The sequence below is a fragment of the Anas platyrhynchos genome, chromosome 2 (genome assembly GCF_047663525.1).
Source record: "Anas platyrhynchos isolate ZD024472 breed Pekin duck chromosome 2, IASCAAS_PekinDuck_T2T, whole genome shotgun sequence".
Classification (NCBI taxonomy): Eukaryota; Metazoa; Chordata; class Aves; order Anseriformes; family Anatidae; genus Anas; species Anas platyrhynchos.
Window position 1 is genome coordinate 23,091,992 of NC_092588.1, and position 17,416 is coordinate 23,109,407.

Consider the following 17,416-nt stretch of genomic DNA (forward strand, 5'->3'; position numbering starts at 1 on the left):
ACATTGCAAGAGCATCTCAGCATCTCTGAATATCAGATACCAGCAGACACGAATTTCATCCATTGTTTCTGTTTTTTCCTACTTAGAGAGTATTTGCTCTGAACCAAACGTGACAACCTTTTGCCAGCTGACGTGGGCTCCTGTGTGGGGGTCCCAGGGATTCCTGCTGAGCTACTTCTTCTAGGGACCACAGCCCAGACAAGGAAGATTACAAGGCTGTAAATGGTATAATAGAAACATCTTGCTTCTTAGTGAACTTTACCTGGAATAACTTTTAGCTACCCATTATCATTACACCTCTCATCTAATTTAAACAGCCTTTAAACCTAGATGCTATGCATACAAAAACCATGATGGCGTCACCTCTTGGTCTCCTTCCTTGACAAACTAAGCAGGAAATTTGATTATCTGTCATCATACTACAATTTATCTAGCTTTTATATGATTTACAGAGGAGCTTCTCTGCATATACTTTGACTTTTAAGTCGGAGACACCAGAAGTAGATAGACACAACCTACGTGATCAACAGAGAAGGAGAGCCTCCTATCTTACTATTCTTTGCTCTATTTTCTTCTGCCCACAAATCTCATGAATAGTATTTGCAAGCAGAAAAAAAAAAAAAGAAAAAAAAAGTGAACTCTTGTTTTGTCACTTAGTTCCCCCCAGGCTGCTTACAAAGTCACTGCATTCTAGTTGCAGTTGCCATGGTATAAGCTCATCTGTATTTTTTTTATTTTTATTTTTAATATTTATTCACATTTAGCAATGTAACACAGGTTGGTGAATGAACTCAGCTTCTTAATCAATGTGGCTCACTCTGAGTAATGGTTCTGTCCATAATGTTATTTACATCTCCATCAGTCTCTGTGTCAGCCACAGGTTTTACTAGAAGTGATTTTGCTGGGAAAAGCCACAAGTACTGACTCTGGGAAATGCAGAGATGTGCTCACTTTGGGCAATGCAGGGTACGGTCTTTCAGAGGATGTCACAGCAGTACTAGATTAGGCTCCTGCTCTCAACCTTCCTCTAGAGGACTTGGTCCCTTTGGACAGTGACCTAGGGAAGCTCTCCCAAGGCTGGCACTACCTTTGTGAATGGCCTCTTGGGCACCACAAACCTATTCCATCTGCCGTCTAACGTGATCTAATGCATTTGTTACATCCTTTATTGATCTAGTGCTTCGCTGATGTTCTGAGTATCGTGCTGTGAAGTCAAATGTCTTACAAAGGTCTACTGTGCCCCTGCCCAGTTTTATTGACGAAGTCCGTAATCTTGTCAGAGACAGAAAATGAGTTTCCCTGCAGGACTGATTTGCTGTGAAACCATGCTGGCAGTCATTAATCATATTTCTCTGTCCTAATCCTTTGTCAATTGACTCTCATCTCAGCATTTCTGTTACTCCACTTGGTAGCAATGTCAGGCTAATCAGCCTATAATTATCCTGAAAATCCCCCTTGCCCTTCTGAGCACAGACAGTTTAGCGCTCATGAAGCCTTGTGCAATTTCATTACCCACGTAGAAGATGATTTACAACAGCAAGAAAGGATCTGTGCAATCAGACATTTTAACACTCCAGAGTGCACATTATCTGGGCTTGCTCATTTTAAAACGGTGTGCTCAGAGTGAAAACTCTTTAATATGTTTCTTGACTGTCAGCGAATAGAAAGTACTTCCAAAACCCCAGCTACATAAACATGTTCTACTGCTTGTTTCCAAATGCAGAGCAGAAATAGCTGGTGAACACTCCTGCCTTCTTTGCATCAGTATATTTATCACCTCTGCCCAACAAATGGCCTCTCCTTGCATTAGAAGTTTTTCTTTTTCATTTCTAATATACTTGTAAGTAGTCTTTTGGCCTTTTTGCAGTTATAGTTTTTTCTCTGAGGTTGTTAGTTATTTTTTTTTTTTACCTCCGGTAACTTCTAATGAAGGTTTCACTAATTTGAGCTAGCCAGAAATAAAACATCTCAACAGCGTGGAAAATTCTTATAAGGACATTAAATCTCCAGCTTTCTTGAAGTCAGCACCATGCCTCAGCGTACCACAGGAAAAGCATCATGGAAGAAAACCCAAATATACGTGTGAGGCAGATGGTGGCTACACTGACCGGGAGGGAAAAACATGTCCTTCCTGGAGTTATTGATAACACCTTGGAGTTGCTGTTAGAAATGTAGGTCAAAACAAGAATGTGGCTCACAAAGAGCTTTGCTACACAATTTCCAGTGTCCTCCAAGGTCTGCTCTTTGTATTTTGGCTATGGAAGGGCCAAAAGCAGTGATGTCTTAGCAGACATTTTGAGGGAATTGGGCATCCTTTGCCTTCCTGGTAAGCTGGCTCCAAATGTGGCACCAACAAGAACAAGAGCTCTTCAGCATGCAGCTCCCAGCCCCAGACTGCTGCTTTCCCCCTCATGTTTTCCTTCAAGGACCAAGATTAAAAAAAACTGGTGACAGTGAGCCCCCTGGGATGGGGAGCGTGAGCTCCAGAGCTGCAGCTGGTCCTCGTGCTGCCACAGGAGGGGGGCTGGCACCAACCCATGGTGAGAGGCTGCAGGAAAAGGGTGAAGAGGAGGGCTCCAGCCTTTATTTGTTCTTTTCCACCCTTATCTCTGAGTACCTTTTGAATTGTTCCTCTGCTTCTCTTCCAGTGCAGCACCAGCTGTGACTGTGGGCGGGTGTTAAGTAAGGTGAAGGATAACAGGCCCCTGATGCATCCCGCTGGCTTGACACATTGCCTCTTCCCAGAGATTTGTGCAGCCACTTATCTGCCTGCTGTTGCTCATTACCTGTTATTTATAATGCCCTAGGTGGTTTTCCATCCACATAACAAAGTTCACAGCCAAACTAATCTGCATTCAAGTTCTCAAGGCAGGTTTTCAGAGACAGCCACAGCGTTAAGTTGTCCCAGAGCTCTGCAACTCCATCTGAACCCATCCAAACACAGCCCAGGACCAGAGATGAAAGATTTGCTTGTCTTCACTGTAGGTGGCTGCAGTCGCATACTGTAGCTCACACAGTACTGATTATGGATGTTTGGCCACAGTAGAACCTGTCAAGAAGGGAGCCTCTAATTGTCCCAAAGATGAGACAGATTGATAATATTTTCTAGCAAAAACAAACCTACCTTGAATCTAACTCCTGTCTAAAGAAATCGGTGTTAAAGCCACCACATAAATTCAAAGGAGCAACAAAACATCCTTGGTATAGCAACAAAAATAAGTCACTGGATATGAACGCAGTAACTCTGAATCCAAAAGCAATCTCTTAGGATCTCTCTCTTGCACTATCATCCTCATTCCTAATGAAATGGTGCTGAGAGCTTCCACAGCATCACAAAACTCCAGTATCTGTGTAATTACAGTATCTGCACAGATACTGTAGTGTAAGCAATGTAAGTTAGCAATGCAGCTCACAAGGGTGTGGAATATAGATGAGCGAGCTCAAACTGAGATGACTGTTCAAGGACTGCATAGGAAGTCAACAGTAAACCACTGACTAGAAATAAGGGACAAGCCGGGCACCTTGCACGGTTCTCCCCAACGCCCCAAAAGATTTGTGAAAGTCAGGTAATTTACCAGCTGGCGGAGGTAGTCCTGAATTGTGCTGGGATAGACAAGTACACTGATGGCAACCAATGTGTTGAGAGCAAAGTCAAAGATCTGGTAACAGAAGAAAGGGATGATCCAAGCCGCATGTTGCTAGAAAGGAAATAAAATAAAAACACATCAACCACAAGCTAAAATGGGAGGTTATATATCTTTCTGCACTGAAACCTAAGGAATATTTGACAGAATGCAATGTTACATTTCATGAAGCTGTAAGAAGAAATAACTTGTAAAATAGGCTAAAAGAAATACAACATTCAGCCAAAAAGATTGGCCAAGCCAGCTTGGCTGCTGAGCTGCTGCAGTGTGTGTGGTGCAAGCCCCGCAGCTCATTATACTGAGACATTTAAAAACCACATGAGACTTTTTTTTTTCCCAAATAAATAGGATTAATATTGGGATAAACCACTCATGTGGGAGGGAATGGAAAAAAAATCCATTAAATTTGGTAGGAACAAGATTCAGTTCCCTGAATTTACAGTTCACCCAGAGCTTACTCCTGTTTGAAAGTACAGAGAGCAAACACATCTGAGCAGCCTCCAGCGTGGGGCTGTGCCATAGCACTCATCTAGACAACCAGCTCTGCCACCTCTTTGTTTTGTTTTCTTGTTTTGTTTTGTGTTTTTTTTTTTTTTCCCCTCAGTTTTCAGATAAACACAAAATCGTTAGAAAGCAACTTTCTTCATTTTATTTCCAGAGTTGTATAGTTTGCTTGCTTCACATCTTTACGGAATGTAATGAATTACCTTATATGCGCCATACGTAGCCATTGCACAAATCAGAATCATTAGAAGAGAAATTGCTGTGGCAATGCACATATCTGAAAAAAAAAAAAAGAAACACAAATAAGTGATTGCAGGAAAAAATCAGAGCTTGGTTCAGTTATTTTGCCATCTGCTTAGTGCTGAGCATCCCAAAGGGCAGGATGGGAAGCGTGGGTGGGTGGGGATGAGCCAGGTGCATCACGCAGCCATTGCTGGAGGAAATCTCTGGCTCCTGTGGGAAATCTCCAAATTATGAGAAGCTAAGGCAGTGGTTACACTGCACAAGCCTACGCAGCCCTGATAAGGCTGGGAAGATGCCGTGAATTGTTCCTTTTTTTTTTTCCTGAAGGATTTTCAAACAACCGGGAAAGAATGGCTAGAAGACTATATTTTGCCTGTGACGATGACGTCCGTAGTCAGAAAGAGTCGGTGCTGAAATCAAAATGTGACCATTGGAGATAAATCTGAGCTTGCCAGACACATGGAGCTCAGCAGGAGCCGGATGCCTGGCTGATACCAGCCCCTCGGGTACCTTTACATCCTGTACCCTGCTCTGCCTGCTGTGAGACGGCTTTTGGTATCAGGACAGGCAGCTGAAGGCTATCTGTCTTGTGTGAGTCAGCAGGAACCACAGTCACATCTTCGCCCATGGTTGCAGACATGCCTCCCAGACTACAAAAGTTTACAGCCTTGGAAAGGATGTCTGCATTGAACTAGATAGATAAGTTTAAATTAACCTTGGGGAGATCAGGATCTTCTCATTATTGCCACACCTACTCTGCAACTAACCTAAAGAATAACCAAGCTCCCATGGGTCTGTAAAAAAAAAAAAAATAAGAAAGGACAGAATGAATACTGTGGCTTGTTTTTGCAGTAACAGCTGCCATGTATCATTGCTCACATCTTTACAAACACTTTGGAGAAGCAGAAATACATTTTTTAAAAGCAGAAATAGACAAGGCAAGTAGGGGTATCTTACAACAGAAATAATGTACTCCGAACTTTCATTTCAACCAGGAATAGTACAGAGATACAGGATTTATTAATGAAGTATAACTGTCAGTAAAGGTGAAGTAATAAAGGAAGTAAAATATTCTTTACAGATTTGATTGGAGTATTTACAGGACTCCTGTCTTTTTTCTTATATTGCTGCTGAGCTTTCAATTAACTTTTCATTAGATTTAAGAAGTTTCTAAGCCACAGACAGCTGGAAGGAGATCCTGGGGGGTAAAAATCATGTATGTTTGGTCTTTTCCTATACACCTCCCTAGATATAATCACCGGCCTTAGGATGCAAGAAGTGAGAGGCTGTATTTCTGACCCTGCCCTGACAGTAGGTCTGGGAGCACAACTGAACATTGTTACTGCTCTTCAGAAGCTAAGCACAAAGAAGAGAGAGGAGGCAAGGTATTTAGGACATGACTTGTAGAGGTCCCAGCTCTGCGAGTATTCGTGAGATACCTGCTGCTCACAGTGCTGTTACCATGTGCATGGAAACTGCCTGCCTCCGTGAGGTATTTGGGGGACTTGAGACACAGAAATGCTGTGTTCAGGCTGCTCACTGCCTGACTTTGGAGGCGTTTGAAGTATGAAGATGCCTCCATTTGACCACAGCGTTGCCATGACACTCTAGCACTTTCTGAAGAGCATCCCACAGCAAGGGACAGTCCCTCACCACCCTGTCTGCATCCAAATGTGGCCCTGCAAAGGTGTCCAGGAGCCTGCAGGAAGGTCCCTGAAGGGGTCTGATCTGGACAGGGACTCCAGTGCAGCAGAAGAGACCCTACGGCAGGCTGCTTCCTGATTTAATGGATGGAGCCTCTTTCCTGGGCACTTTTAAGCCCCTGTAGTGTGACAAGGGCCTGGAGTCCCCATTTCCTTACTCATGGTGCTTCCTACCCAAAGCTTCACACATGCTGGCTTGTGGACGCCACGGGGAGGGCACACAGGCTCCCCGTCTGTAATGTAGAAGGGAATGACATCTCAGTGCTTCCCAAATTGCCCTTCAACCCAAATTGATCTTCAGAGGCACCTTCTTCTCCTGATACTCATCTCATATATCCATCTTGGACACCTGAGCTACACTACCACGAGCAGATTCCAGCTTTTTAGGAGTTAAGGCCCGTGCTATACCTGTTGCAGGTGGTTGGTATTCTGTCCTCAAGACAGAAGCACGCACAAAAATGAACCTGTGCTAACAGCAGTTACTGCAGTCTGTTTGTATGCTCTTATTTGTGTGGTTTTTATTTTGACTGCCCCCCATACCTCCTGTGAAATCACAATGATGTTGAGCACTCCCGGTGCAATCAAGATTATGAAAGAAAGGCGAGACGTGGGAACGGCCGCCTGTAGCCACCAGCCTCAATTGAACCTCTTGAAAAAGAGCCTCTTGGATCGATATTTTCACTTTAGCCATCAGTTTGAAGGCACTGCGTTCTTATTTATTCTGCTCATTCATAATCCCAGTCCCTATTCCCTGTCTCAAGGGGAAGTTGCTGTCATTGCTGCTCGCAGCAGACGCAGCAGTTAGGGCCTGGCTGTGCTGGTGATCCTGGCAGCTCTGGTTCATGGCCAGAGCCCAGCGAGCCTGGTCCCTGGTGCCACTTGAGCTGTGCGTGGCCGTGCCAAGCCTTTGTTGGCCCAAGTTCATCCTTCCTCATTTAAGGCTTCACTGGGCCTTTTGGGCTGTGTCAGCTTCAATTAATGAGAGTGAAACCAGATATGTAGCGCGCTGAATGAGACGCCAGCAGAGGCATGTGATTTGTTCCCCAGCCACGCTGCACATCCCGTGGCACTCACTAGATGAGCTATACCTGCACCACCGAGGTGTTTGCATAGCCTGCTGCTCTACGTGGCTTCTTGAGCTTTCTGTTTGGTTTTAAAGAAACCAAGTTGGATTTTTCTCTCTTGAGCCTTGTGGGGAGACATCTTTCTGCCTGTGAAAACTTCACAGGGAGACAGCGAGGAGCCGCAGCAAGGCCATGACCTCCCATCCTCCAGCTCCTCCCCTGCCCGCCCTGGAGGAACCAAGAAGATGCTGAGCAGCAGCCTACGATCCCCAGGCAGTTCTGTCTGCCCTCCCAGCCTTATTTATCTGGCAGCCTGGCCTTGTTACAGCCTGCTGAGAATTACTGCCTCTCTGCCTCCTCCAGCCCGCCTGTGGGAGCTCTGTGCCCCTGCTCCCAGCATTGCTCCTGGGGTCCAACCCCTGCATCAGTGACATTTTCTTTCCAGAAAAAGAAGGAGGTCAGTGAGAAGGAAAGAGAGAAGAAAAGAGCATTCTGCACCTTTGAGCCCAGCTCATTTACTTCAGAGGGTAAGATGTAGCCCCAAATATGCTGTGCTGGGGCAAGGATCTTGTTTTTTCCCCTCCCTGTGACATGGGGCTCATGCTACACCAGTGATATTGATGCAGAGGGGCAGGAAGGGTACATGCTCCATTGTACTCTCCCAGCTGAAGTCCAAGTCTTCTATCTATAGGTTTCCTTATAAAAATACATCTACCTGAATTAAATCTTTTTGCACCCTGGGGTGCAAGTCACGTTCTGCAAGGAGACCATCCCACCAGCCTGCCCACCGTTCCACTCAACCCTGTACAGACACCCCTCACCCCATCTGCACATCCTGGACAGGAATATCAGCTGATTTTGGCCTGATTTGCTGACACCAGTGTCAAAGTTCCCATGGGTTCCCAGAGGGCATCGGCAGGATTTCAGTCCTGGCTGTCATATGGGTTAGGAAGGATCACACACACCTGTGACACCATGAGGGCAGTAAATGAGAACAAGCAACACTCCTTGCTCATTTGGGCTTTAACACATCAATATCATAGCCTGCACAATTGTAAAAGTTGAGCAGGAGTCTCAGGTGAAACCCTCTGGGAAGCCAGAGTGACTTATAGGGCTTTTCCATCTCCCATACAGGCATCATCATGCTTTTACCAGCAAAAGCATTGCACTGAGCAGCTCACATGTTTCTTTCTTATTTTTCCCAGTCCAGCTTCAAGTTCATAAACTCCCCCAGGTCCTGAGGAAATAATGGAAAGAAAGATGAGGCTGAAAGGGCTTAGCTGAGCAGCCAGCAAAGAGGAAGCCCAGAGCAGTGCCGGTTCCCAGATGCACACCTCGGGGCGGCAGCCAAGCCACACGCCCCTGTCACCCAGCACATCCATCTGCCACAAGGCAAGTCCTGGCAGATGCTTTTTCCCCCTTTGTTTCCCTTTCTAGAATAGAAAGAAAAAGCTCTGCCCTACAGCTTTTTCCAAGTGCTCAGGTAGATACTTCCTCTGCTTAATCGACCACTTGGTGCAGAGCCTCTGGCAATGCCCTGGGAACCGTGCTGCAGCCTAAACCCTGAAGTTAAGGGTAGGCGGCCATTTGATTTGCATAAGAACTGGTGCTGCACTGGCATTTTCAAATCTTTCCCAGTTGACTGGCTCTGGCTCTAAGTGTGACAGACAGCTGTGACACTGCTGGAATAGAAAACTGAAAATTGTCCATAAAGCAGGCCTTAGCACAGTCATAAAGAAATATGAATACAAAATCCTGGTTTCTCTGGAGCCAAGGGAAAATCTGTCATCAATGTCAGGTGAGCCTTACCTTCACTACTGTGACTCAGCTGAAAAGTTTGTTTCCAGCTACTATTTGCAGAGGTTTGACCAACAAGTCTATTTGAGGAGGGAGGGAAAAGGAGTGACAATTTTACATACAAAATCTGCTTTTTTTTTTTGTTTTGTTTGTTTTGTTTCTTTGTTTGTTTTTCTTTTCTTTTTCTTTTGATTGCTATTGATAGGGGCAACCAAAGTAGCAGAGAATAAAAGTTACTAATATCATTATTATTTGTCAGTACAAGCACAGAATCACAGAATGGTTTGGGTTGGAAGGGACCTTAAAGACAATCCGTTTCCAGCCCCCCACCATGGGCAGGGACACCTCCCACCAACCCAGGTTGCCCAAAGCCCCATCCAGCCTGGCCTTGAGCACCTCCAGGGATGGGGCATCCACAGCATCTCTGGGCAGCCTGTGCCAGGGCCTCACCACCCTCTGAGTGAAGAATTTCTCCTGAGGCCTAATCTAACTCTCCCCTCTTTCAGTTTAAAGCCATTCCCCCTTGCCCTACCCCTACACCCCCTGACACAGAGTCCCTCCCCAGCTTTCCTGCAGCCCCCTTTAGGCACTGGCAGGCCGCTGTAAGCTCTGCCCGGGGCCTTCTCTTCTCCAGGCCAAACACCCCCAGCTCCCTCAGCCTGTCTGCACAGGAGAGGCTCCAGCCCCTTGATATCTTCATGGCCCTTCTCTGGACTCATTCTAGTATGTCCATGTCCTTGTGCTGGGGCCCCAGAGCTGAACGCAGGGCTCCAGGTGGGGTCTCACAAGAGCAGAGCTGAGGGGGACAATCTCCTCCCTTGCCCTGCTGGCCACATTGCTTGTGATACAGCCCAGGACATGGTTGGCTTTCTGGGCTGCAAGTGCAGATAACTTTGGGACATTTATTAGTGTAAAAGTCAAAGTATCTTACTGCATTTTGTATGCATGCTTTCACATCTAAGAATTTCAGCACATGCTGAAATTTTCAGCATATATTTCCTAGCCTAGGAAATATATACTGAAAAATAGACAAACAAAACTGGGACAAGGGAAGAACATGTGAAAGTTTGTTTTATGTTTTACCTCACAAGAAAATGTTTCCTCTGATTTGAACAAATATAGTCATATTAAAAAAATAAAAATAAAAAAAATCTCTCATGCCAGCTATTTCCAACGACTATAAAAGTCAGCAGCCTGATTCAGCTGCCTTACTCGGTAAGGCATTAAGCTAGAGGGAGTCAAAGAATAAAAGGAGACCTTAATTCACATGTTCGTTCATAATTTAACTGCTTGAGAAATGTTCCCTCTACCGAATGGAAATGAAGTTGCCTGGCCCACAAGCCATCCTTTTACAGCCTTTCAGGGCTCACTTCAGAAACCTGAATAAAAAATAGAGAAAATACAATTTTCAAGTGTAGATGGAAATCCCCAATGTACTTGATCTGACAGCTATTGCATTACAAAACAGAATTACTATTTTAAAGCCTTGGGCACTGGCAGGCCTCTGATGTCGGCTATATAAAACCACACTGACAGACAGTCATTACCAAGGTTAATCTCTGAGAATTAGGACACGGCAGTCAGTTTTAATATGTCAGAATCAGCTAGGAGCCCATCTGTATGTATGACGGTCCCTACTTCCTTAAATCCAGTTATATAAAAAGATTTTTAGTCCAAAGTTGTTGGTGTTTTGTCAGTGAAGACACAATAAAGTAGCAATTGCCCCCTGTTACTAAATGTAAGCCTTTGAGGCATATTTGCAGTAAGGAACTTGTGGAAATAAGCATCCCTTAACAAATAACCCAGCAGCTCTGATACACCATGGTCATAATTATTTTTCTCATGCGTGGAGCTACTCCTTTTCCTGCTGATATTTTTATTGGCTTCAGCAGGAATGAGTTGGAACCTTTCGCTGTAGATGTGTGGCTCTGAGCAGCAAGGCACCAGTGGGACTGATGGGAGCCCTTATTTCAGATTGCAGTGGGAAATGTTGAACGTAGCAATCTTGTGAGCAGAAAAACAATTACGTAGACATTTTTTATCAGAACCATATACAAGGGAAAATTTTCTAGATACTGCTCAAACAGTTAAAACAAACAAGCAGACCAAACGCCACCAAATCATTGCCCTGGAAATAAAACTGCTATGGAAGAAAGAAGCATTTGTAAAGGGCAGGAGGCTTTTGCAGGAGAAATAAATGGCATTGAAGATTACTATGGCCTTTGGTGAGAGATAACAGCCCTGTGTTATCCTTATACATCTATGACTGTACTGTTAATACTTATATCTGCATCTATCACTACAGGCTGGGGCAAGTCATGCCGTGTGCACGTGGGGGTGTAAATGTACAACATGAGTGACTGCATTCAGATGGTTACAGAAACAGCAGCACATGGTCTTACGTGTGTGCAGCCACATCAGAGGCCAAGCATTCATTGCATTTTGCAGCCCCCCCCAAGGCTCTCAGCATTGTGCTGGGGTATAAAGTCTGCATCTGGGGGCTGGCTGTGCCCTGGTAAGGCAGGAAACAGCACAGGGAACAGGTAAGGCTACTTAATGGGCAGCCAGCTTGAACTGTGCCACAAATACACCTTTCACAATAAAATGCATCTGTAAGATACCAAGAGGAATAAATAATTAAAGGACAATAATTACTGAAACAATAGGACAGCTACTTGAATGCTGGAGCAAAAAATGTTAGTGCTTAGGCAGCTTGTACTCACTGGCATCATCCATAAATTCAAATTCACCCCCTAATTCGGCACTGGTGAGGTGGTACTGGTCAGGGTCGGTCAGGGCGCTCAGCAGAATCAGCAGTACCACCGAGTTGATGATCTGTGGAGAAGAAGAAGAAAGGAGAAGGGTCAGACTGTGAGAGTAATCCGTAATAAAACTCTGGGCAGGACGTCCCACTGCAGGCTCTGCTGCTGACTGAGGCACTGGCTGTTTTCCAGCTGCAAAACTGTAGCATTTCACTAACACCAGAATTAGTTCTTCTAGGTTTGTGTGGGCAGGATATATTTCTTTCCCAAGTGGCAGGAAAATTAAACAAAACGTGCATCACTCCTTTTCCTTCGGACTCTCTCTCACAACATCAGACAAGTTATCTCTGTTCTTTTGGATTACAAAACATGTTAATACAGCCATTTCATTTATTATTTTTTTTTCTGTCAAGAAACTCCAAATCAATTAAAAGCAGTAACTTTGTAATTACTACAAATGAGCGCTGCAGCAAAGGATTATTAGCAGGGCAGTGCTGGAATTGGTGATGTGCCCCATTAATGTGCTAGATGATCAAAGAAGAGCTCGTTTGCTGGAAGAGGCTGAATTTGAGAAGAGGCTGTGTGTAACGAGAAGATTCACGTGAGCTGCTAAATCAGGAGGCCTTGGGGGGACGGGAGTAGGTGGCACCATGAGCCCAATGCCTGATGAACACATTTTGTGGCACGTGGCACAGGGAGAAGTTCACACCCGGTAAGACTTGGTCTATGAAGCTCAATAAGTGAATTAAATGTAAGAATATAAGACTGACTGAGGAATTATTTAGAAGCAGATTGTCAGGTACCAGGTATGAGTGAAATGCAAAGGTAGGGAAGAGCTGTACTTTAAAAGAAATCTGAACAAAATTCTTATAGCTCTTTGAAGTGATGAGGAGACTAATTGCAGAGAAGAAGATTGCTCAGCATGAAATAACACCGTCTGGCTAAAAGATTATTATACAGAAGCGAGAAGATAACTGATCAACAGGAAAAATGAAGAAAAGAATGCTGATAATAGAATATGCTGGGAAAGATGGATTTTTATTGCCCTGGTTCACACTTTGAAGTCACCTCAATCTGATCACAGGTTACTAATAGCAATAAAAAGATGTAAAAAAAGAGCTATAATAAGATGTGAACAGGCTAGAGAATTTCTTAGGTAAGATAAATGCTTTTTGATGGGCAAATTCTGCTATGTTTAGCTGACATCAGATTTGTTAACAATGTTCTGAGAAAAATTGTTAAGAATAGATTGAGTTTACAAAACAGGGAAGGAACACGTCCAGTTTGTGCCTTCACAAAGCAGAAAGGTCATAAAAATAATTTCCGGCTAGGCTGTGCAATTTGAGAATAAAATAAACCCAGGTCTCCTTGTTGGCACTTTAAAATTTGTATGGTCATAAGCGACAATGCCCGTGGGTTTGTCAAGGACAATCCACGTTATCTCATCCTGTTCACCTTCCCTGACAGGCAAGTGGGTTTTGTGAGCAGGGGAAAAGGAGCAGGTAACTTCTTGCACCTTAGCAGGCCTTTTGACATGATGAGATTCCCAGTAGTGAGCTAGAAAAACCTGGTCAGGTTGAAAGTGCAGGGAGGTGAGCACACAGCCAGCTGGATGGTTGGAATGAAAAATAGCTCTCAAGGACTCACAGAAGATATACTGGCTAGGGGTTCTCCAGTATTGTTCAAATACCTGGTATTTCAAGTAACTTGTGAATTGTCTTTCTTCCATTTCAGCCAATGCCAAGATGTAAGGACACTGACCAACTATGGCAGAAATCGGACAAATAGGGTGCAGAGCACCTCATCTGTGACAAACACTTACAGAAGAACAAGAGTAGAGCTAACTGAGAGTTCCTCAGAAAGGAGTCCTGGCTGTGACCGTGAATAAACTGAACATGATTTGGCACTGTCCCATAGGTGCTGCAAGATCCCGGGTATTAGATGCAAATTGACCTCCTACATGCCCTCCACAGGGGCTCTGCAGGAACGGCACAGTTCAAAGCCCTTCAAAAACATACCAAGAAAAACCCTGTGGAGGATCCTACAACAGAACAGAGGGTGATCAGACATCCAGAATGTGTGACTGACAGTGAAAAAACTGGGATTGCTTAGTCTAGTGAGGAGAAGGTGGAGGGAGATACTCCCAGCCTTTCATATGCTGAATATGAAAGACAAGGAAAAGGAGGCAATAAACTCCTTCAGATCCACTGAGACATGAGTAAAGTAACAAATTTAAATTACAGGAAAAGGGAATTTAGGTTATGCAACTTGCTGAACAATAGAGGATATTGTCTAGAGGGGTTTGGGAATCTTCATTGCTGCATTTTTTTCACAGAGCAGTTAGGTAGCTTTGTGTTGGGAATGCTGTTGCCATAGTTTTGGCTTGTATTTCAAGGCTTGGCTTGGCTTCCAAGGCAGATCAGATGACCATCAGGACTCAAAGTAATATTCTATAAATCCTCTCAATTTTTAACATTATATATAACTTTATATTTCAATCCAGTTACTGCTTTAAACTCTTCTGTGGAAAGCTTGAGGACAGCTATCAGCAATAAATAAATAAGTGTTACTTAAAAAGAGTACTCAAAATAATCAAGCAATCGGAAACTATAAATGCATAGTGTTGCTATTTTAAAGGCATGCCAGTTTAATCTTTTGTACAGATATAGATAGGAAGATTCATAAAGTACTGACCTAGGCAGTCTACTTTCTTCATATGGATATATCCAGATTCAGATTACATGTTGGTCAGCATAGTCGTTAAGTCTGTGTATAAAGACACAGGATGTGTTTGTCTGATCTAAAGCCTAGTGCAGGCAGTGGGCATCTCTCCAAGGCTCTTTAGTACATCACTTTCCTGACCTACCAGGTTTTTGTCTTGAGATCCTCATAACGATCTCCAAGCCCCTTCCAAATGTGCTGTTAGCAACAAAAAGTTAAAAAAAATAAATTACACCAAGTGTTTATTTGCTCAACCTTTTTCTCAGGAGAAAATAGTATGCACAGTTGGATACCTTGTTAGGGTTTTTCTTTTGTTTCAAATGTGAAGAAACCATTGAATTTTGAATAATGCTTTACTGCTTAAATTTAATGTGCCTAAAAACTTACTGATGTAGCATCTTCTAAGGACACATCATCAAGGAAAAGAGCATAAAGTGAATCCCTGTTGACATATGCAGTTTTTATAAGAGTTGAAATCTCAGTTATAGGAAAAGCAAAGGTTGTTTTACTGCTCTCTCAATAGAGCCAAGATTTCTTTGATATATTTTTTTAAATTCCTTCAACAACAAATGATGTAACAATGAATTAATGCTTAGAAAACATTTTCATTATGCAATGTTTCAGTCAGCAACTAAATACTGTGCCCCCTTGATGAAACATCATCCTCCTTTTTTTGGACTGAGAAAGAGAAACATGTTGATGATCACGCAGCAGGGTGGTTGGTGTTAGGTGGTGAGCATAAAATTCAAGAGTTCCCACTATCAAGTCAGAGCTATGACTACGAGGTCCTGCTGCTGGTTATGGCCGTAGTTCTACTCAGAGTTATAGGAGGGGAACCCCAGAGGCACCAACAGGCCTTGCTGGCCCTAATGACCCCACCTGGGGCCTGCCCCAATGTGTGCCCATGACCGAGGACCCCATTTCAGCTCAGCCCAGGACTGTCAGTCCCTGCCTAAGAAACACCACAGGAGAGCTGTTTTCTAGCTTTAGTGAACCCCTTCCAAAGTATGTTGGAGCTTGTCTCAACCTGCATTCCCTGTTTCATTCTCTTTTGCTCCTGGTTGGGCTCCCTGGATGGCCACTGGCCCTGGTTCATCACTGGCTGTTGATGGACCCTGTTACCAATCTCCAGCCCTGCCCCAGGCCCAGCCCCTGCAGGATGGCAACCTGGGGTGTCCTAACAAGAGATTGGACAAAGTTCCCACAGAAAGTCCTAGAAATGTCCCACTGTCCTCCTACCTTATAATAGAAATAAAATAAAAATTAATAAATCTCCAAATCTTGCTGCTCTGGCAAACAGATTAAATATTTCCTCCTTCTCCTCAATGTATGGAAATAAAAATACTCCGCTTTATAGAGACTCCAGAATATGTAACGAAAACAGGAAATGTTCTAGAGGAGGTATGGAGCTCAAATATTGGAGCATTGCTTGGATTTTTCTAACTAAACACAATTTCAAATACGAGTGGAAGATTTTAAATAGCAACAACTGTGTAAGAGAATGTGTAGACAGGTAGCAGGGAGCAAGGCAACAGGTGCTGAGATCAGGACCAGCACCACCAGCCATGGTACTGCTCCCATCTGTACAGGGATAAGGAACCAGCCGCTTGTGTTTGATGTGAGGCAGCACAGATACAAGGAACATGCAATGTTTTAGGATGAAAGGAACCAACCTCGTGTTTACCCCAGACAGCATGCAGAGTTTAGAACCTATATAATGTGCTACACTTTGAGACCTCTGCCGTCAGTGAGTTAGTTGTCCTTTCTTCCACACCATTTGCTCCAGAGATGAGCAGTGATCTGCAGTGACCCATGGAGGTGAAATGCAGAGGAGAGAGAGCAGGTATATCACTGAGTATCAGCACTGTATCAACAGGTGATAAGAAAATGAGTACTGCTATAATTTCAGACCCTTCACAGAGCTGCAGTTTGCATTGGTATCTATCCCTGCTTACCTAAAATAAAAATATCTCCAGTAGCTCCAAAAGCATGCCATTAATGCAGATCTTCTGCTGATACCTAACTGAAGCAAAGGGAGCAATATTCAAGCTAGTGACTTACAGATGCCTGTAAATACTAACAGAATTGTCAGGAGTGACAATAATGAAATTTCTCCTTGCCTTCCTCCAGCTTACAGTCAGGAGTTGAAATAAAATTGCTCTGATAAAGGAGTTTAGAAGAGGAAATATAAAGCTTACTTTAAATTGGCACATTGTATTAAAAACACACTGATGTTTTTATTGAACCCTACAGGGTCAGCTCTACAAATATTCTCGACTTCTCCCAAGAATTCCTGATGCAGTGAAGAGAGTTCCTTATATTTACAGGAAAAAGAAAAAAGCTCGCTTTATTTATATTGAGAATTAAATTTAACTGAATCCATGCATGTAAAAGTCTGCACGCTGTGCTGTGAAAGATGCCCATAGGCTGTTAATTCTGAGCTTTTTCGCAGCCTCGCTGAGCTCCAGGAAGAGCCAGGGCAGCACATTCCCTGCAACTCAGCTCTGGTGAAGCACCAGCACCCTGTCTGGGGGCCCTACAGCTCCAGAGGCTGTAAAGGCAGTGAACACCACCCTAACAGGGATAAGAACATATGTTTAGATAAGGGAATAAAAACAGAAATCTGCAAAGCTAAGCCTTGTTTTTATGATGTAGAAAATAACAAAAAATTGGATTTCAGGAAAATACAATCATCCTGTGTTACATTTCTGTGATCTGTATTAATGAATTATAATGCTGGGACAGATCTGAGCGGCTAGTTACCAAAAACACCGTTGTAGTCTACTCTACATCCCCTGTCCGACACAGTGTGATCTACCAGGTGAAAGAGAAGGCGGTGCTTATAAACTAAAATGGTTGTGACCATGCAGCAACTAACAGTGCGTTTCTATAAGGACTATGACCAGTGGGCCATCGGAAGGGCATTGCTGGCCAAGACTTCAAAATACAATTCTAGAGTACATTTAAAAACACACAAA

General features: G+C 43.7%; 1 protein-coding gene across 1 annotated transcript in view; it reads right to left on the minus strand.

The window, feature by feature from the left end:
* The window catches only part of LAPTM4B (lysosomal protein transmembrane 4 beta), a 60,532-nt gene that overhangs the window by 32,663 nt on the left and 10,453 nt on the right, over nt 1-17,416 (minus strand). The window contains exons 2-4 of the mRNA XM_072034443.1: nt 11,679-11,790; nt 4,352-4,425; nt 3,576-3,698 (exon numbers count right to left, since the gene is read on the minus strand). Of these exons, the coding sequence (XP_071890544.1) occupies nt 3,576-3,698; nt 4,352-4,425; nt 11,679-11,790 (309 nt within the window). The remainder of the gene's footprint in view (nt 1-3,575; nt 3,699-4,351; nt 4,426-11,678; nt 11,791-17,416) is intronic.